The sequence below is a fragment of the Vespa velutina genome, chromosome 13, assembly GCF_912470025.1.
Source record: "Vespa velutina chromosome 13, iVesVel2.1, whole genome shotgun sequence".
NCBI classification, from domain to species: Eukaryota; Metazoa; Arthropoda; class Insecta; order Hymenoptera; family Vespidae; genus Vespa; species Vespa velutina.
The window spans coordinates 2,632,325-2,654,824 of NC_062200.1; the positions used below are offsets into that span (position 1 = coordinate 2,632,325).

Below are 22,500 nucleotides of genomic sequence, written 5' to 3' on the forward strand. Positions count from 1 at the left end.
CACAGAATCCAAAATCGATTCTCACTTTTTTATATTTCAAAAGATTTCGATATAGACACAACGTCGAAAAAAAATTCCAACCACGATGAATGGTTTTAGTATATCTAACACCTGCTATAGAAAACACGTAAAAACACACATATATACAAACACATATATATACAAATACACAAACACAAATACACACACAGGTACACAGATAGAAGACAAGAACAATACCGTAATGAGTATCGTTCGTACACAAAACGCAGAGTAGCAATTCTGTAAAAACGAGAGATAAAGAATGTTGCACGCGTTGTGTATATGTATGTGTTTAGCGGAGAAGAAGAAGGAGGAGGAGGAAGAGAGAAATCCGACAAATCTAATACGATTTTTCATGGTACGAATTCTCCCGGAAAATTTTCTCTCACCCTCTGGCGATAAACCGTCAGCATAACTCGATCGAAGCTATTACTACGACCGACCTCCTTTTTTTTTCTCTTCTTCCAACTTCTCACACACAGATATATCTATATTATATATATATATATATATATATATATATATATATATATATATAATATATATTATATCTGTTGAGTCAGGTTTTGCACGAGTTGTCCTTCCTTAATAATGTGTCCGCCTACTCGATGAAGAATGGAATTGTTTTTACTAAACTCGATAGAACTTAAATTCCACCTAATCAAACTTTTTCTCTTTTAATAGTAGACAACTGTTCATCCTTTAAAAAGTGATAAGAAAAGAAAAGAAATAAATAAATGAAAAAGAAAATAAAAAATAATAAACGAATAAATAAATAATAATAAAAGAATAAAAATAAATAAACAATTTAATGAATTTACGAGGACGAAAGTGAACACACATCAAACACAACAGTCTATCTTGAGTGAGATTAATATAACTTGTAGTCATAAAAATAAATAGTAAAAATAAAAAAAGAAATAGGAATAAATAAAAAAATAGAAAAAGAAAAGAGAAAGAGAGAGAGAGAGAGAGAGAGAGAGAGAGAGAGAGAAAATTGTATACAAAATAATACGTATAAAAGTTTTCCTAGCAACGATATTAGACCGATATTGAATATAACAAAAAGCAGTAAAACAACAAACACGAATTACAAATTTATTGTATAAAAAAATATTTGCAATTTCGAAAAAATTGAAAGGGTACTAGCTACTATATAATAATGGTTATAACCGATTATCAGATGCGATAAAAATTGACGAATGGCGATCGAACGAAGATAACCGACAGCTTGAAAATAGTGATGGATAGACTTGGACAGAGATATTAACAGAACAGATGCCCTGACCCCGACACACTCCCACTGCTTCTATGCTCGCCAAAATAAACAACCTCGGTGGTGTTAACGACGGCGAAATCGATGCCGAAATTTATGAGTTAACTGATTCGTTCGTTGGTTGGTTAGCTAGCTAACAAGCAAGCTGGCAAGCAGCAAGCAAGTAAGTAAGTAAGCTAGCTAGCTAGGCTAGCTTGGTTAGACCATCGAGCATGGTACAATGGATAAACGTGATGCCGTGACGGGAGCCAATAAGACATTCGAGGATATTCGAGCACAAGTAAGGGGCAAAAAGCAACCCTTACTCAAGAAACAACAACCCTTTTTCGTTTGCCATTCCTATTCTTCGACATACGTGTCTACGTTTAATACCACGATCGAATTAAGCGAATAAGAAATTAATTTTTAATCCATGATACCTGATCGTTACTATAATTCTTGACCAGGTCAATATTTTTCCTGATTTTCCGAATTTCTGTTAAAGAAAATAATGGAATCTTTTTTTTTTCTTTCTTTGCGTACGATTATATCGTTACATTGTATATTACTATAGTAATTCGATAAACACTGATAATTTTATTGAAATTATAAAACCAGGAAAAAAATTTATTTTACTTTTATTTTGATTTTATTTTGATTTTAATATTATTAATTTAATATTACGAAACACGTGATTAAATCTTTATATTTCATTTTTTTTTTTTTTTTTATCGATCTTAGATCATAAAAAAGATTTGAATAAAAGAAAGAAAATATGGATCGTGGTTGTCTCAAATCACACGTGAAAATATAACATTAAATATATAAAATATATAATTAAATATATTTCAAAATTAAAATATAAAACTAATAAACTAATAAACGTGTAATCAAAGCTTATCTAATTTTACGAACATATTAAAAATAAATTTTATCCGATAAATATCCCGATATCGCGATAAATGCCTATACGATAATCGCGTTAAAATTTGAATGAAAATGGAGAAAATATATCGATAAAAAAAAAAAAAAAAAAAAAAAAAAAAAAAAAAAAAAAAGGAAAAAAAAAAAAAAAAAGGAAAAATATATCGATCGTGGTTATAATGGATCACGTGACGATTTTCTATGGCACGCGACTTTAACATGAACAACGACGTGTACAAAACACGACGTTCGCGTTTTCTGATTACGGTCAAGTGCGAATGTCACGGGTTCAACCTTCGCGTGGCATTATTACAAAATTGCCCTCGAAAAGGTCCGAAGTCGTTGGTATACTGTTGCTATTGCTAGCTAGCCATTGCCAGAATGGATAATAGAAGTGAAGGAGAGGGTTAAGGTAAGGTAAGGTAAGGTAAGGTAAAGTGGTGGTGGTAGTGGTTTATATGTGGGAATAGGGGGGTGAAGGGTTGCTTGGTTAATGGACGATGGTGCAGCCGGAGAACTTTACTTTCCGTGGCTCCGTGGCATCGTTTCGAACCGTTAGCAATACGAGCTATATATATATATATACATATATATATATGTATATATATATATATATCTCTGTGTGTGTGTGTGTATGTGTACGTATGTATGTATGTGTGTGCGTAGACCGTTATCGCGACCGCCATCAACGCTCCCTTTTCCTGGCTGGCCCTTCTGCCGACCAACGTTGTACACTTTTTTCTCTTTCCTCTCTTACAAAATCAATAACGAGAGGTGCATTTCGCCGAAGGCGTTGATAAACGAAATTCTACGATCGGATCGATCGACACTAACAGAGGATATATTTTTCAATTTATATAAAACATTAAATTCGATATTACGATGTCATAATTAAAATGGAATATTTGTAAAACGCGTTAAACATGTCTACGAAAAAGGAAGCTCTCGTTGATATATGTGACTCTATCAAAATCGATTTTATATCTCTCGAACGTTTCGGAGGATTAAATACTTCTTGATAAGAGTAAAGTTTAATGTAAAAAAAAAAAAAAAAAAAAAGAGAGTATATGATGATAAAAATTCTCATCTGCATGTTTTTTTTTTCTCTTTTTTGTTTTGTTTCTTTTTTTTTTTTTTTGTTTTTTCTACGAAATATTGTGAAACTTATGCATTTAGCAGATTATTTATTATTATCCGAATATCTACATCAATTATTGAAAAATCTATCTATACTAATTTTTCTTTCACGAGATAATAATAATAATAATAATAATAATAATAATAATAATAATAATAATAATAATAATAATAATAATAATAATAATAATAATAATAATAATTAAGAGAGAAAAGTATTCTCTTATAAGTATACTAATTCGTCATATATACACTTCTTACATACCCCTCCTCCTCTCCCCTCCAAACAAAAAAAAATATTAAAATATCAAGCAAGATTGGAACTTCATTTTACAAAAAAAAGTTTTAAACTTGAATTAACTTTCTACGATATATGACCTATATATGTGTTGTAAGAAAGACAAATAAAAAGAGCAATCACCACGAAAAGGATCCTGCAAAGTGAGGATCGATCGATCATTGAAATTGAAAGGAACCCTGATTGATACGGATAATCCGATTTTCCGGATGCGGGATATACTCGGAAAACACGATGCATCTAGTGTTGTCGTTGTCCTCCAAATTATCGGCTTGAAGAGATTAACCCTATCGACATGTTGAGAGGGAGAGAGAGTCCCACTCGTTGCAGTTTGCAATTATGAATCACGAGATGAGATTTGTGCAATCTGTGTTGATCTGTCTCTTTTTATTTTCTTTACAAATACTTTCTTAATTTCTAATTATTTCATTCTATTGATCTCGATCGTATACGTAAATGTTCTTTTATGTTTTTTTTTTTTTTTTTTTTGTTAAAAATTAACATTCTCATAAACGCGTTTACTTTTATAAAAATGTATTAGCAGTAACAATGATGATAATAATAATAATAATAATAATAATAATAATAATAATAATTTACGAAATAATAAATTGCCATAAAGTGGGCTGATCTAGATATCTCTTTTCTCTCTCTCTCTCTCTCTCTCTCTCTCTCTCTCTCTCTCTCTCTCTCTCTCTCTCTCTCTCTCTCTCTCTCTCTCTCGCTGTCGATTTAACAAGACAATTTTTTTCAGAGAACAATAACAATGAAATGTCACGCAATGAAATGTCATAAAGCGTTTATAGTAACGGTTTATCGATGACATTATTCTTACATATGATATACATATATATACATATAAAAATATGTGTGCATGATATACGATACATATTATATGATATTTCTAAATCCGATTAAAGAGAAAGAATCATAGGAAAATAGATGAACTTAACAGTTTATAGGATATATTGAGACGATAATAAAGTTTCTTTCTATAATAAACAAGCTGAGAGTTTAATCAAAGATAAATCGAATTCTTCGTCAAGGTTACTACGCCTTTTACGACTTTGGATATAACGAAAGATAAAAGGAGGGACAAACTTACAAGGAGGGGGAGGAGTGGGTTGAGGGGGTTGGTTCAAAGTTGCAATACAAATACTGATTTTGCATACAATGCTTGACGTGAGAATCATTTAATCATGCATCTAGCACGGTTCTCGTTAATATCGATCGATAAACGAGGAATACTTCGATAATAAACTTATATATATATATTTATATATATATATATATGTGTACGTCTATATATATATATATAAATGTATACATACATATATATATATATATAAATGTATACATACATATATATATATATATATACACACACATGTGTATACGCATTTTATGTATATATGTATATATATATATATATACATACAAGTGTTTCTTGTCTTATTTCGACGTTGAGTTTGACGAGCTGTACAAAGAGACTCTTCCTCGAAAAACATTTTGGAAAAAAAAGAAAAAATAAATATAGGAAGGGAACTCCATGGAACACCCTAATCATATATGATAATTTTCAAGATTAGATTTCCCTATCCATATTTTTCTTTTCTCTTTCTCTCTCTCTCTCTCCTTTTCGTTTTTTTTCCTTATTCCTTTTTTTTTCTTACCTGAAGAAGTCGATATCCTCCTTAATAACAGAGTCCAAGAAAAAATAAGAAGAAACGTGAAAAATCGCTTAACTGGATCTTTCATGACTGACTGACTTCTGTCACACACTTTTTAAATCGAACGATCACGATAATCACTTGGTTGCTGTTTTTGTTGTTGTCGCCGTTGTTATCGTTGTTGTTGTTATTATCAAAAATGTACTTTTATCACCTCTGAAGTCTCACCTTGCATCCTTCCTTTGATCTAATTAAATATAAATTTCAAATATAAAAAGAAGAAGAAGAAGAAGAAAAAGTGAAGGAAGAAGGAAGAAAATTTTCATCATGTTATTCCTATTTCGAATATAAATTAAAAAAACCAATATATATATATATATATATATATATATATATATATATATATATGTTTATATATTTTTACGAAGGTATCGTAAAATGTACAACGATCGTAAAAGGCAACTGTGTTACATAGGTATGTATATTATAGGTACATACGATGGCGTGTAAAGAGATCATCGCGTGAAGTGTCGTAACATTGAAAAGTATCTCTTTTCTTTAATGGAATGGCTTTCTTTTTATCATTTTTCTTTCTTTTCCTTTTCTTTTTTTATTTTTATTTTATTTTATTTTTTTTTTTTTCATACCCCGTGAGAAAGAAAATATTTTTAGGCAAAGAAAATAAAGAAAAGAGTGTAAAAGATTAGGATTCAGATCGTACTCGATGAATGTCATGATAAGCGATATTGAATAGAAAGAGATAGATATATATATATATAGAGAGAGAGAGAGAGAGAGAGAGAAAGTGTAAATACAAAGATTAGAGAAAAAGTTATCTTACGATAATAATTTTCGTAAAACCTTAAAAAGGACGTTCGAGAATTAAATAATATATATTGTTTCTAATCGAAATTGAATTCAATCGAAAACATATAACATATATATATCACATTTTTCTCGAGTAATTAGATTTTCGACAAAGCTATCGATCTCCTTCTTTATCGCTTTCAAGCCTATCGATAATGTCTTGAAAAAAAATCACATTCATGATATTGTCACGATTCTATATGAGACATATCGAAAACAATGTATTTAACTAGAATCGACAACACCATTGAAAAAGTTAATAGATGAATCATGTTAAGTTTGTTAATTAAATTTTCACGATAAATAGAAAAGGGAGGGATCACTTTCAATGAATTTCTTATATTACCTCGTCGACACTATCTCACTTATTTTTTCCTCTATTCCTTTTTCTTTTTTTTATTATTTTTTTTTTTTATTTTTTATTTTATTACTAACGATCGATCAATGTATTCTTCTTCTTCTTTCTTTTTACACTTTTTTATTAATAATCAATCGATCGACGTGAATTTTAAGTACTAAATGTTGTCCGATTTTGAAGACACTGGCAAATCGTCGTTTCATTTTCCTTTGTCTTCCTCTCTCTCTCTCTCTCTCTCTTTCTATTTCTCTTTTTCTCTCTCTCTCTCTCTCTCTCTCTCTCTTTTTCTCTCGTTCTATCCTTTCGACGAAAAACGCTTGACGATCAAAGAAGAAGGAAAAAAAAAAGAAAAGAGAGAGAGAGAAAAAAGGACAAACAAACAAAACGAAAGAATCTCGAAATATTACGTTAAAAAGAGATGGATAAAAAAAAAGAGAAAGAAGGATCGACGTATATAGCAAGACGTAAAAATTGTCGCGGCTTTGACGGCGTCACAGCCGATACTGAACGACGTCGAGACGCCCGCCGTTATCAGAGGAAATTTTTCGGCGCGTGCGCGTCAACACGCGTGCGCCCTAAAGGAATCGTGCACGGGGAATATATCCCCCTATGGCTGCTCTGGGAATAGGCGCGACCCCTCTTTTACACGTCGTTCCACGCGGGCCACGTTCTAATTATTGCGAGCCACAACCAGTTTTGGCCCGTCGAGGATATACATCTAATGAAACCAAAGAGCTTTCTTCGATCCTTGGAAAAAAAATCTATATATATATATATATATGCTGATATATTTCTAAAAAAAAACATTGAAAAAATCTTATCACAATGTAGATTCGTTGTGTTGAAAGGATATGATTTTTATAAATTATTTTATTTATATTTTACTTTGTTTTTTTTTTATTACATCATATTAATTATTTTTCTGAAAAAATAATGAAAAAAAAAATCTTATTGCAATGTCGATTTGTTGTTAAAACGATATGATTTTTATGAATTATTATTATTATTATTATTATTATTATTATTATTATTTTAATTATACCATATTAAAATAACATTAGTATTTCGTTAATAACGTATCAATTAAAATTATTATTCAAATAATATGGATAATATCCCATTGACGTCGTATGATTAAAACAAAAAGTTAATTAATTAAAATTTCATTCAATTTTAATGAATATTATAAAACAAATATATATTATATCGCGTATAATAATCGCAATTAATGTCTTTTACTTTTAATTGTTTCTGGTACGTATTGTCTCGACCAATTTGTGTTTGGTTTTAATTCAATGAACGAAATTAAAGGAAAGTTTTACTGGTTAGGTTTAGGAAAGTTCTTTGGAGTTACGGTACGAATCGATCTGGTTTTCTCACCTTTGACCTGTAGCCGACAGGTGGTATTCAATTTCAAGTCGATAACACTACCTACCACCATCCTTTATTCTAATTTGATTAACACATCGATCTGTAAACGAATCTTTTTCTTCTTCTTTTATTCTTTTATTCTTTTTGTTTTTCTATCCTGAACACGAAGAAAATATTTCTTTCCTCCCCCTATATATATATATATATATTATTTTTATTTCTTATTTTCTTTAGAAACATAGTAAAAGTGAAGAGATGGAGTGGAGGGTAAGGAAGTTAGAAGCTTACTCTCACATGACATCGTTTGATTTAAGGGCTTAGTAGTCCTACGCTTTTCCAGCTTTGCGTTCTTTTCACATGGCACTCGCTACGTACTCTGTCATTTATGATTTAGAAGGGCTTTCAACTGATCGACAAGAACGCATTTGACGAAGTGTTTTCACCACCTGTTTTTCTTGTATATTTTCTTGCATAAGGGTGATCGAATATATTTTCTATAAATCTACGATATAACTTTCTAAACTTTTCGTAAAAATAAATAAATTGCATATATATATGTACATTGACAAAATAAAATGTTTATTCTGAATAGAAAAAATTTGTGATTAAAAGTAACATTCGTTGGGAAATCGATTTATCTACGTATCTATAATTTATATTTACTTTTATAAACAAATCTTAAGAAAAATTATAAATTTAAAAATGTTTCTTCGATATGTTTAAGGGGGTACGTATCGTTAACATTATAAATTCGATCAAATGATGAAGAAATGTTAATTAATATAATTAATATATGTCGAATCAAGGGAATATGAATACACTTCTAATGAGCCAAATGTGAATCGTTCCGACAATAAATATCGTTAGCCAGGTAAGTAGGTAAAGTACTTACTTTTGTGAGTTGAAGACATTGTAATGATGCATTCGATTCACGAAGAAAATAAGATAATGACCAGCTGGATAGCTGATTGGTTCTTTAGAGCAAAATAATTAGCTTATTATTCCTCTCCTCCCCTTCTACTCGTTACAAACGAAATGGTCGAAAGATTAGAGTAGACCAATTCTTGTAATCCTCTTAACGCATAATGCCTGTTTCCACGTGCAAGACACGTATTATTTATTACTATTTATTTTTATCTTTGCATTATTAGAAAATAATTTATAATATCTTACCAACATAATTATAATTAATCAAAAAAAAAAAAAAAAAAAAAAAAAAAAAAAAAAAAAAAAAAAAAAAAAAAAAAAATTTATATTTGTACATTTGAAAATATAATAATTCTATTAGATACATTTAAAAATAAAATAAATTTTATTACATACATATTAAAAATCAAATAATATCATTAATACCATAAAATTTATATGAAGTCTAAAAGTAACTTACTTTCTCCGCCATTCTTTTCTTTTCCTTTTCTCTTCATATTTTTTCTTTTCCTTTTTTTTCCTTTTTTTTTTTTTTTTTTTTTTTTTTCATTGTCCCTTTCACATTGTATAAAGGTTTTCAACGCGAAGATGCTATCATCTTACAATTCCTTTCGTACGGCGAACAACGAAACGCGATATCTTTAGAAAAGAAGTCCGACGGTACCATTGTCGACTATATATACGTACATACATATACATGTACTGACAATGAGTCGAGACAATGGAACCCTTGACGGCAGCGATTAGGTATGGACAATCGATTAGTTTAGAGAATATTCCTAACTGAATTTTTTTATCTTTTTTTTTTTTTTTTTTTTTTTTTTTTTTTTTTTTTTTTTTTAGAAATTTCAACGAATTTCAAAATAATGCTTTATGTAATAAATAAAACTCTCAATGCAAATGAACGAATAAAACGTCTAAAATACAAGAGCGTTCAACTTGTATCGAGGGAAGAAAAAAAAAAAAAAGAAAAAAAAAAAAGAAAAAAAAAGAAAACAATAAGAATGAATTTACTTACTACCCTCGTTGTCTACACTCCGCCCGCAAAATGTATTTCTATCTATCATAGAATCATAGTGATAAACTGCGGACTGGCCCTCGCGTGAAATTTCGTTTTACCTGCAGCCTACCTCGTTACGGGGAGGCAAATTTATTTGTTGTCACCGGACACCCTCTGTAACGTCCTCAATCACGCAATGTTAAGAATAACGCGTCAGAACGATTCACTAGGATGAAACTCATGTCTTTTGGAGTCTATGACCTAAACTTATGGAGAACAAATGTATTCTTTATCTTTTCGTAAGTAACTTAATTACACTTCTATCTTTATGAGGGAAAATAAAGAACTTTTGTAATACCATTAAAGACTTTTTAATCAAAACTATATCGAGAAGGACCTAAAGATATTCTGAAGATAAGATAATTCAGCGTGTCATTTTTCTTTTCTCTTTATCGTTAAAACAAAATTATTCTAATTTAGATATAATTATTAATAAAAAAAAAAAAAAAAAAAAAAAAAAAATACATACACACATATATATATATAAATATAAAAAATAATATAAATATAAAAAAATAAAAAAATATCATTTATATATAATTGTAATAAAACGAATATTATATTTTTTGTCTCGAAAAAAAAATGTATATATATATATATATATATATAGCCTGGAATAATAAAAGATCTTAAAAAGTTTCCATTTCTTCAGGAGGTATGATAACGTAATCATTCAAACAACTTGCTTAATCATTCCGATCATTAAGATCCCTTAACAAGATTATAGTCATCGTTCGATAAAGAAAATTTCAAAAAGACAATGTACACTAGTCATGTCCCTTCGTTCCTTTGGTAAAACCCTTAGAGTTCATTCTCCCTCGTCTTCTTGGTTAATCCCTTAAAATACAACTCCCCATCCCCCATCCCGAGAAAGTAACATTTCGTCTAAGAAAATATACTTCCTTCATCCCCCTTTGCAACGATAATGGCACGTCGACGTTGGTCCCTTCTACGTATGCGAGGGGTGCATTTCAATTGAGATTCTATTTCGCGAACGTCCAAAGTCCGAATAAAAGTTCGTTGAACGAAGCTATCTTAATGGCTAAAGACAACGAGAAATTCGCCCTAGCGTATATGTCCTTGAAGAGCAATCATTCATCCATTAAGGTCATCAGTGCCGTTTCTCTTTTGTCTTATTCTATCGTATCTCCCAGTCACGTATTCTTCCTTTTTGTTTTCCAGGAATTTAAGGGAGAACTAACTACGATGGTTCGCGCGTTTGTTTTCACAATCCTTTCAACATGATAAATGTTAGAGAACGTGTAGAAAGCTACGTAACTATAGTTAGGCTATAGTTTGGATTTGAAAATTAATCGATTTCTCTTTTTCTTTCATAAGAACAAAAAACGCACGTTCTTGAGCCAGAACATAAAGTAATTTAATTTTATTTATTTTATTAATTTAAGAAATTTTAATCAAAGAAATGCTCTCTCTCTCTCTCTCTCTCTCTCTCCATCAGATTTTTTTTATCAAATTTAATATTTTTTTCTTCTTTTTTTTCCTTTGGAGATAACCAGAGGAAATATTGCGTATTGAAGAACATTAATCTCTTCTTAATCCTTAAAGTGGAAGATGTAAATTGTGAGAACTTTCGAATATCTTTTAGATAAAAAGAGGTTAAACAAATACTACGATTTTTTTTTTTTGGATGAAATATTTGCCTCGTGTTTTTCTTTTTCTCTTCTTCTTTTTTTTGCAAATAATTTCCTCAAGAGTTAAAAATGAAAGAGTTAGTTTTTATGTCATTTTTCTTCAAACCAAAAAGTAAAGATATTTAAATCGACAAATAGGGCATACCTGTATAATCTTATTGCATAATAAAGTTTGTAATGTAATCTAATTTTTTGCCATACGGAATTTACATGTTATCATGATAGAATTTCTTAAAAAGGTCACGGAGCTATTTAAAAGCGAAATAAAAAAGTAATCGATGTTGTCTGGCTAAACAAAACTATTTTAGGATATTCTCAGATATTCTTCTATTCATGACAATGTCTCCTAAAAGATGTTAGTTTGATCTCCGTCGAATGGGAAACATTGGTGAGTCAGAGACGTAGAATCATCCCCTTGAGATTTCACGGCTATGTATCTACAACGTATATACAATGTATATATATATATATATATATATATATATATATATATATATATAAGCAAACATGTGTATATACGTGTATGTACATACAATTAAGAAATTCCTATATCAACATCGAATATATATATAAATATATATTAATATATATGTACATATGAATCGATTATTAAGAAATTAATTCATTTGAATTTATTATTTATATGGAATTAGTTTATTATATAATTCGATATGATTAAGTTGTTGCCAAAAGCAATTTCTTTTTTTTTTTTTTTAATTATATCCTGTACATCGAACACAATATTAGATATTTTTATCGAAAACTACTTAATCAACATCTATTTCATTCGACGTGATTAAATTATTATCAATGACACGACCTCGAAAATCACTTAATAAACCCTAATAAACTCCCTTAAAGCGGGATATGTTACGTGCTTAAACCAAAAGCGTTCGAATTATCGTTTATTTCGGGCAATATCATTAATTACGAAGCGATCTGAATTAACGTCACGAGTTGGACGTATGATCAAGCTTCTAACGTCATACGAATACGTCAAATAATTTCATTGATATGATAAACGTCGTGTTTACTTCTCTATAGAAATATTCCTTAATTATAATAAAAACGTTTCTTTCAATTTAATTAAATTTCATTCACGTTGGAATTATTTTTTTTTTTTATACGTATCATAAGCGTAGAGAATTGGAACTTAAAAATAAAAATAAAAAAGAAAAAATAAATAAATAAAAAAAAAAAATGATAAATGTATAATATCTATTTCCAATTCATTATCAAAACTTGGCGTTCTAAATTTACAAAAGCGAAAAATAATAAAACCGTAATAAATAAAATAAAAATAAAAATAAAAGATAAATAAATTGTCTATTTCAATTTGAAAAATGCTACAGCATTCTTGTAGAATATTTTTGTGAAAGTGCTAATAAAAAGAAAAAAGAAAAAAGAAAAAAGAAAAAAAAAACAGAAGAAGAAAAAGAAAAAAATAAAAAAGGAAAAAAGAAAAAAGAAGAGACCATATGATCAAATTTTGTTCAATCTTTGTCATCTAATTTGGAGACGTTTATTCATAGAAAAAATTTGTCAGTTGCATGGTCAAGGTAACGCGACGTCCCGCAGTCTATTACTTTCCTCTTCGTTACGTCTCTTTCGGTGATAATATCGTTTGCGTTATTACAAGCCAGCAGCTATTATCGTCGATGGGATTGGACGCAATTCAGGCGTGAGAGAAACTTGCACGCGTGCGTAAACTCGTGCGCTCTTCGTCGTCGATGAAGTCCGTGTGTATACAATTGATTAAGCGATAAATGACGTTAAACGTCAGAGTGGGTTGTCAAGACGTATCCGAAAACTTTACGCCTGATGGATATTATAACTGCAAGGGTGTTTATCATGCGATGAGATGTCCTTTTTTTTTTTTTCTTTTCGTTTTTCTCTATTATCCTTGATAACAGTAATAATAATAAAAAAAAAAAAAAAAAAAGTCAAAAAAAATTTCAATCAATATTTAACAAAATATTTACTAGAAAGAAAATGACTACAATGATTCTACGCGATCGTATCATATTTTTTCTTGATTGTATCGTCAAATTTCCCTTGATATTTCTTATATACGTCAAGCAAAAAAAAAAAAAAAAAAAAAAAAACATCTTGGCGCTGGCTAAAATAATTTGTATTCTACCTTTTCGATAATTGAATTTGACGTAAATTTATGTGTTATATTTTTCTTTATATCCACTATACAAATTATTTAAATGATAATTTTTAATTAATATTTATTATTATTAAAGAATCGTTCGGAGGCCAAAACGTTTAATAAAATCCTTTCTTATTTCTTAGTAATTATATCTTAAAATCATTAAATGTGAAAAACTTTTATGATCGTTGAATCATAAATAATGTATAATATATATTGCACATTTATTACGTATTATTTTATTATCAACCGAGATAAGCGATTTTTATTAAGAGATAAAAGTCTTATCTATCTATCGTCGATAATATATCAACGATGATACGTCGATAATTTAGTTCGTTACTTTCTTCATTATCGATTACATGAAACTATTGTAAAAAGATCTATGATATCGATAATTAATTAGAGAAAAATTAATTAACAGTTAAATGTGATAGTAATATATGAAAAGTATCATGAAAAAAGACTAATAATTTTAATTTCAAGCTTTTCAGTGCATTTCTCTAAAAGAAATCATTTCTTAATATTATCTAATCTATGAATTTGTTTAAATATAATTAGCAAAATTCAAGTAACATAATGTTTAAGTATAATCAAAAAGGAAAAGATTTGGAAATCGCACTGATTATATCCAGCCATTCGCCCGGTAGTACTTGCGTTACAATATTTACTATTAGATTTCGATAGATCGCAAGTAATACCGACCCAGATCTCACCACGTGGAGGTTGCTGCAATTGGAGATCCACGGGCTAAAATAACATACTAATTAGTCACGTTTAATGAACCTCCTTTCGACCCGATCGTAGTCGATCGAGGGTTCATCAACCATGACTTTACCCTAACCTACCCGAGAGAAAAAACGTGGGTTATTTATTAATTATCTCAAAAATATATTTAAAAAGTTCTACACATCTATCTTGACATAATTAATCAACATCATTTGGACATATAATTTGTATATCCCGGGAATATACAAAGTACATGTACTTTATAATTACTACAATGCTACATTTATTATTAATAAATACTACATCATTGATAAATCTAACATTTTCATGAATTAAAAATTAAATAAAGTAATTGGGGAAATTATGAAAAATATATTGTGTTAATTCATAGATAAATGTCGTTTTACTAACGGCATTTATTCATGCATCAACTCAATATACCCACGTTTTTTAAACTATCTTAAAAATTAGGTACCTTAGAAGCCAGATGCAACCCAGACGCAAGCCTTAATAGTACTATTAAAATAAGCATTTTAAAGCGTAAAAAATAAAGCATAAGAATCCCAACATACATCATACATCACATTCATACTTATAAATTAATATACAAAAGAATTTTAATGACATATACTTAAACAATTTAGTATATGTCATTATTAGTAAGATAATGTATGAAATTGTTCTGAATTAGTAAAATATAATTTTGTCAGTACACCTAGGTTTAAACTTTATCAAACTCTTTCAATGGCAATTTATTCATCATCAATTACCTGAAAAATTAAAAATAGTATGTACACAAAACAAATCTTAGAAACAAACAGAATAAAAATACAAAAGTATGTAATTTTATTCTGTGCCTATCAATATTATTAATAAAAAAGCAAACCATACACAGATCCATGGAACAATTGAAGTTGCAGACCTAAAACACAAATTTTTATTAATTAAACATTTTACTAATAAATATCTTTAAAATCTTTGGTACATCCCATAAATATTTGAAAACACACATGTTACAGTTAATATTGAAATTATATATATATTTATTACAGAATTGTAAATGATTATATTTAATTCTTTGTTTGCCTTCAGAAATGCATATATATACTTAACAGCAGCCACTTTAGAGACTCTAATATGCGAAAATCGATAAAAACTGATGTTAACAAATCCAACGATGGTCACCTGTAACAAAAAGAAAATATATTAGTAATAGAGTCAATGTATAAAAGCATGAAATATAGCACGTCCACTTGACGTACCAATACGTAGATGCATTTTTCAATTTAATTCCCCATATATCTTGTACAAATCCCTATTTCATATTACAATAACATCAAATTTAAACGCGAGTTATCAATCAAATTTAATCTAATAATACGTGAATCTAAATATTCTTGACTCTAACTAAATAAGAACTTGTGCATCTTTTGGATGATTCGGGCACGAACTTTACGTGCCAAAGAGATGAAATGATCCATCATCTCCAATTATAAACAAAATTAATGACGAGCAAAATGACAACGTGGTAAAAAAAGAAAAATAGAAAGATATGATAAGACTACGAGCTATTATTTCAGAGAAACATATTATGTTCCTCTAAAAAAATGACTCGTCGTCGATAGTTGCCCTCTTGAGCCACATATTGTGGGGGCCTCTTCGGCATATAGCCTCTTCTTTGCTTCGTGCCCTAACCACTGCTTTATGGCATTCCCTAAATGCAACGCATAAAAAAAAAATTAAAAATAAAAACTTATACACTTGACGAACTATCCTAGTCTGTGGACGATCAATGGATCGAAATAATCCAACAATCGTACGCATTTACACAGACACATTTACTCGAATGCCCAAGCAGATATTTATTCTAATCGACGAACCTATTACTAACACTTCGCCTTGAAAAAATTAAAAAGTATCAAACAAAACTAGAAAATCTATGATACGTCATATGGTCTTTTATCTGACCACTCTTACTTCGTATCTTTACTACTTTTACTTTAGCATATATGTATAACAAAATTGTTAAAACTACGAAAGAGATTGCGAAGTGTTAATATACTTAAGACTAAGTATCCAATGCGTTAAAAAATTTTTGCTATTTCGAAAGAAATGCAAAGACTTTTAAACGGTTTGATACTGATATATCTCGCAATACAGAGCATCAGCAAAATATGAAAAGAAAAAAAAAACAGACATGCTAAATAATTCTAAAATTTGCTGAAACTATGTATAATACCCGGAGACGGAACTTTCCACTCCTGAGTGGACATTAGATTTTGCGTCTTATCCGGCCCTTCCTACTTAAAATTAAAGATACATTCACACAGAAAAGTATGCTACCTGCCTGCCTATAACCTATATTTAAAAAATAGCAAGACATTCATTCCAAAACACACACTCCACGATTCTCTCACATACCGCCAGGGTGCAAAAGCCTACACTAGAGAGTATGCCCCGGGGCACCTCCGACACCCTAGCTCAACCACGTTTTTCTAGCTTACATACTAAGGTGGGTACGTACCAATTGCTGTAATCGACAGTCAAGGCTAATGATTATTGCGTTAATGACTAAGGCAAATAATACTAGTACATACTAGTATATACGCATACTAGTAATATACGAGTATTTCCACACATAATATGTGATAACTCTACTATGCAAAACGATATAAATGATAATATATATTATTATATTAATGTTTGTATTTATTTAGAAGTTATCGCGAAACGATGTACAATGCACCACCTAACACGCACATACAGATGCAAGATACATCGTGCGCAATCACTAACTCAATGACTGTCGCCAATAAGGGAGAACTTAAAACTAAACCCATACGAACTGTTTCTCACCCATACGAGTAACACCTGGGTTCACGCATAGATGAGAACGCAGAAAGCACAGGGGGAGAAACGGGAATTAGTTTATTAGAAGCTGAAAATCCTGATCTAAACATTAGATTAACTTAAATAATATTTTTGAGCTTACGAACTATGACTCTACAAGTCTCTTTGTTTTTTAAGCAATGACTCTACTCGAATTTTTACTTTTAAAAGCAATGACTCTACTCGACTTTTCTCTTTCAAAATCAATGACTCTATTGAGACTTTTTTTTATCAATAAAATTAACTGACCACTTAATAATATTTCATGCAACAATAATGAAAAAACCTCGGACGATTCCTTTTAACAAGTAGCCATTCTAATCAAAGAACAAGATCATGATCCACCACTTGTTTTCCAGAATCTATCCGTCGCGTTTGTCTTCTTGCACATTTTTTTGTACATCGATATCGATATATCCAAATAAACCGTGATTGAATAGACTAAGTACGAAACAATGCATGTAATATAAAACCATATCACATGCTTTTTTCGACGAAATCGGGTAAATGAATGCCCGATTTCACCACTAATATCACGAGCAAATACGAACAAAAAAGTGCTTATTAATAGCACTGTTAATTAAACGACTCGAACCGATCATACAAGAAGACCCTATCCTGAGCTAATATAAAAACAGGCATGCACAATAAATGGACAATGGAAAAATATACCACTCATAAGTAAATCCAAAAGAGGAATTACTCATGGTCATGCTCGTCAATAATTTATTAACAAAATTACAACCAGTAACTCGTACCGATTCGGACCTTTCGTCCTCGGTATGATTGAGCACCGGAGGGACTTTAAATTTGTTCACTCACTACTTAAGAAGTTCTCTGATGGCTCCAAAACACTCGTCCACATTGGTCCGACCGAAATTGAAGAAAGCTGATTCGTAAGAAGTTAAAGATAAGGTAAGTCGACATTGAAGAAGGTTGACATCGAAGTTTGAAAATGAAGTACCTCCACGTCGTTGTAGAATGATAAGGTATGATCACAATCATGACCTGTAAAGAACAATAAACAAATTTTTATTAAATTTATTATAATAAAAAAATTGTCAAATTATTAACTATGAAATTTATAAATTTTCTTACCGATATTCTTCTGTGAAAGAGAAGTATTAATTTCTCAATAATCTTCAATGATGCACTGATTCTAATACGCGAACAGTCTGTGCGACTGTTTAAAAAGAAAAATAATACTTTATACGAACAAACCCTAAATTTATGACTGACTGCTTTGCTCGCAGTCAATGTAAATACATATATTTCTAAAATTGTAGCCGCGAAACGCGGGTGTATTCAACTTAACGAACGAACGATGATTCTAATTCGCGATTTTGATTTTATTTAAACGATACAACACTCCAACAATTGCCACGCGCACGATTGCAATGATGATCTGAAAAAGTAAGAAAACCAAAATTATTAGTATCATTTTTATAATGAAAAAATTGCTTTAATTATTAAGAAAATGTTTAAGTAAGGAATTTACTTACTGGAGTCTTTGTTGATCCTTTGCACGATGAGCATCCTGCCCCAGGAAAATGATGGATGATGTTCCTCTTTGGTTTGAGCTAAAAAAAAAAAAAGAAAAGTAAAATTATTAGTATCATTGATATAAAAAAATCATTAATATTATTGAGGAAACATTTAAAAAAGAAATTTACTTACCCAGAGCCGTTGTTGGTCCTTGCACGATGAGCGTCCTGCCCTAGGGTGATGAACATGTACTAACACTGATTCTAATTCGCGGATCTATATATTGAATTTAATTTTATTTAATAAGCTTATTTAGATATAAATATAAATCAAAAATATTGCGAACAAACACTGACTCTACATCGCGAATTTATCCCGAATCTACAAATTTTATTTAATTTCTTTATTTAATTATAAATTAAAATATTGCCAACAAACACTGCTTCTTTTCAACAAACACTGATTTTTCTTTTATTTAAAAAACACAACACTTGATTTATTCACTATTTCACACACAGGAACAATGGTAATCTGAAACAAAAAATAAAAACAATATTATTAGTATCTATTATTATTATAATAAAATGTTATTAAAATTATTGAAAAAATGTTTAAAAAAGAAGTTTACTTACCCACAGAGATTGTTGGTCCTTGCACGATGAGCATCCTGCCCCAGGATCATGATGAACATACACTAACACTGACTCTAATACACAAATTTATATTAAATCTAATTATATCTAATCTGCTTATTTGAATGTAATAAAATAAATAGCAACGATACGAGCAAACACTGACTCTAATAATTTATAAAAACAGAAAAGCTGAAACATACAAGAGGTTAAAATATTTCCTGTAAATCATTTCTGAAGGCAAAATATTAGAGAATATATTATCTAAAAATATCAATCATAATGAATGTCTTATGAATTTAATTTTTAATTTAATTACGAGAATTCAAACGATTGAAAGCTAAGTATTTTTGAAATGTACCAAAGTATGCAGCCATTTGCTCGATAATGTTTGCTTTGTATCCGAAGATACAAACTCAAGCAATATCAATTGCCCAGGTCTCACCACACGGAGGTAGCTGCATACGGAGACCCAACTGTTAATAAAAATCTAATCAATTTTCTACAATAAAACAAAAACTGTAGCAGTAAATACGATTTCCTACAATATTAAATTAATCATGATGAAATTAAAATAAAAATGTTCCTTAATAAAATACGTTATTAAAACGAAATCAATCGATGCTTTCCGTAGGTCTTTACACGTCGAAATACAGTATAGAAATGAAGATCTTTTTCTTATCCTTGAGAGAGTCGAACGACCGAATGTTTTTGTTTTACTCTCGGCCAGAAAATTTCCTGGAAATATACAAGCTAATGCCTATGTCGAATATTACCCATCTCTCTTTATTAGGCCTCGCGCAATGTCATTACAAGGAGACAAGCTTACTTGTACTTATACGAGGTGAGGATCGTATGTAAATTCGGCGTATTTGATGACGTATTATTCTCACTAATAGAATTCTTGGAATTGTGAAAAATATACCATCATGTTATACAGGATCAGAATAAAAGTGTGTGTGTGTGTCCCTATATATATGTACGGAATACCTATCGATGGTATACTTCCGTGCGTGTACATATATATATATATATATATATATATATATATGGATGATATATATATATGTATATATATATATAATATCTATATATATATATGAATATATATATGTATATATATATATGTATGTATGTATATACTCATATACATATGAAAATTGAATATAATACAAGATATCGATCGATTACAATTATAAATACAAAATTATTGTACACGATATTGTTAAAAAGCGACAAATATATCGATATTATGAAAATAAAGCTAGATAAAATATAAGAAAATGTATGACGCGATAGTTCCCTTGGGTGATCTACGAGATCAATTTTATTTTCGCGAATATCCTTCGAACGAGACGACGTGTCGACTTGTTAACGCGGCCTTATGAAAATCGCTTTTACGACTATCGATTGATATATTGGAAAAGGGTGTACGTTATAATAAAATATGCTAATTACCTGTAATTATGCGGAGTGACGAAATACCGTGGGCACTTGTAACCGTTTTCAAGATGGAGAGGAGACCACCAGCAAGGAAGACAATTGGACCCCGTAGATCAAGTACCTCGCTAGTCAAATCAAATATTAATTATTTCAATTAAAGATAATAAATAATATAATGAAAATACGTCGATAATATGATATGAATGACAAATGTAATTAATTCGAATTTTAAACATAGACAATAATTATCTAATGAAACAATTATATTTTCTAAATAAATAGAAACGTTAATTAGATACATACTTGAATCACGTATACGTAAATGATCCCTATGTTTTATACATTACGTGTGAAATAATGAGCTATTGTTAAATTGAAATAATTCGATGGATTTACATATTTACATGTCTATATATATATATATATATACGAGTATATTTATAAATATATTGTAAGTATTTGGAAGAAAAATAATATTTCGTTGAATTTTTATTTATACATATCGAATAATTACAAGAATTATGATCGAAATAATGTATCATGAGACGTTAATAATTGTATAGAATCGAGAGTATACTCGAGAGTATCGAAAAGGAAGGAACGAAGAAGAAACGATACATATCTAAATAAGTATATTAAGGAGAACTAATTATATCGAAATGTATATAGGCAACGGGAGTTAAACAGTAAGCACGTAAACTATAACATATATTTTCGGTAAGTATTAACCTATACATATCCGAAGTAGTCGACTGGCATATTAATTAATATTATTTCATAGAAAATATCTGTAATCTATGTGAAATCAGACGATAAAAAAAGAAAGAGAAAAAACTCTCTCGGACATTTTTACACACACACACACAGACAATGCGCACATATGTAAATAAACATGTAAGCTCAATGCAATGCACCGACACATTCGTAATAATTCTCTCTCTATATATGCACATATATATATATATATATATATATATATATATATATATATATATATATATATATATATATATATATATGTATCCGTATATTATAAATTCTTCGAAAAGTTCGGAGCTTCCGATCGCATTATATAGATTCTTAGGTTATGTTTTCTCATCTTTCACAATTATTTAAGAAATATGTAAGAAATAAAATTTAACGATAGTAATAATCGTTGATCCTTCGTACGACAAACATATTCTTATCTCGGATATATAAAAAAAAAAAAAACGACGTACTAATGCACTACTGTTCTATGTTGTAAAATTCTTGAAAATCTCTGAAAAATGCAATTTCATATTGATAAGGGATACGATAAAAAGTGTGTTTATTTGTTTGTTTGTGTATGTATATGTGTGTGTGTGTGTGTGTACAGTATATCCCTAATGTATGCCTTTTGGGTATATTTGAAAATCAACATATCAATCGGTTGCAACTATAAACGTAAAATTATTGATCGGTGCGTCGTTAATAATAAGAGATAATTATTGATATCGTGAAAATAATGTGAAATAATTAAAGAAAAAAGAAAAAGAAAAAAATACGACGCCGTAATTAATCGATGTGATGTATGAGAAATCGATTGAGCGGAATTCGTAATACGCAGTCATTGAAAAATAAAACGCTTATTATTATAATATATTAA

At 29.6% G+C, this 22,500-nt stretch overlaps 1 protein-coding gene across 2 annotated transcripts in view; it reads right to left on the reverse strand.

Annotated features, from left to right (window-relative positions):
• LOC124953969 (proto-oncogene tyrosine-protein kinase receptor Ret) overlaps window positions 1-7,055 on the reverse strand; it is a 53,722-nt gene extending 46,667 nt beyond the window's left edge. For both annotated transcript variants that reach the window (XM_047506104.1, XM_047506101.1), the window contains exons 1-2: window positions 6,519-7,055; window positions 5,309-5,552 (exon numbers count right to left, since the gene is read on the reverse strand). In XM_047506104.1, coding sequence (XP_047362060.1) covers window positions 5,309-5,393 — 85 coding nt within the window. In that variant the 5' untranslated portion in view covers window positions 5,394-5,552; window positions 6,519-7,055. The remainder of the gene's footprint in view (window positions 1-5,308; window positions 5,553-6,518) is intronic.
• Between the last annotated feature and the right edge of the window lie 15,445 nt (window positions 7,056-22,500).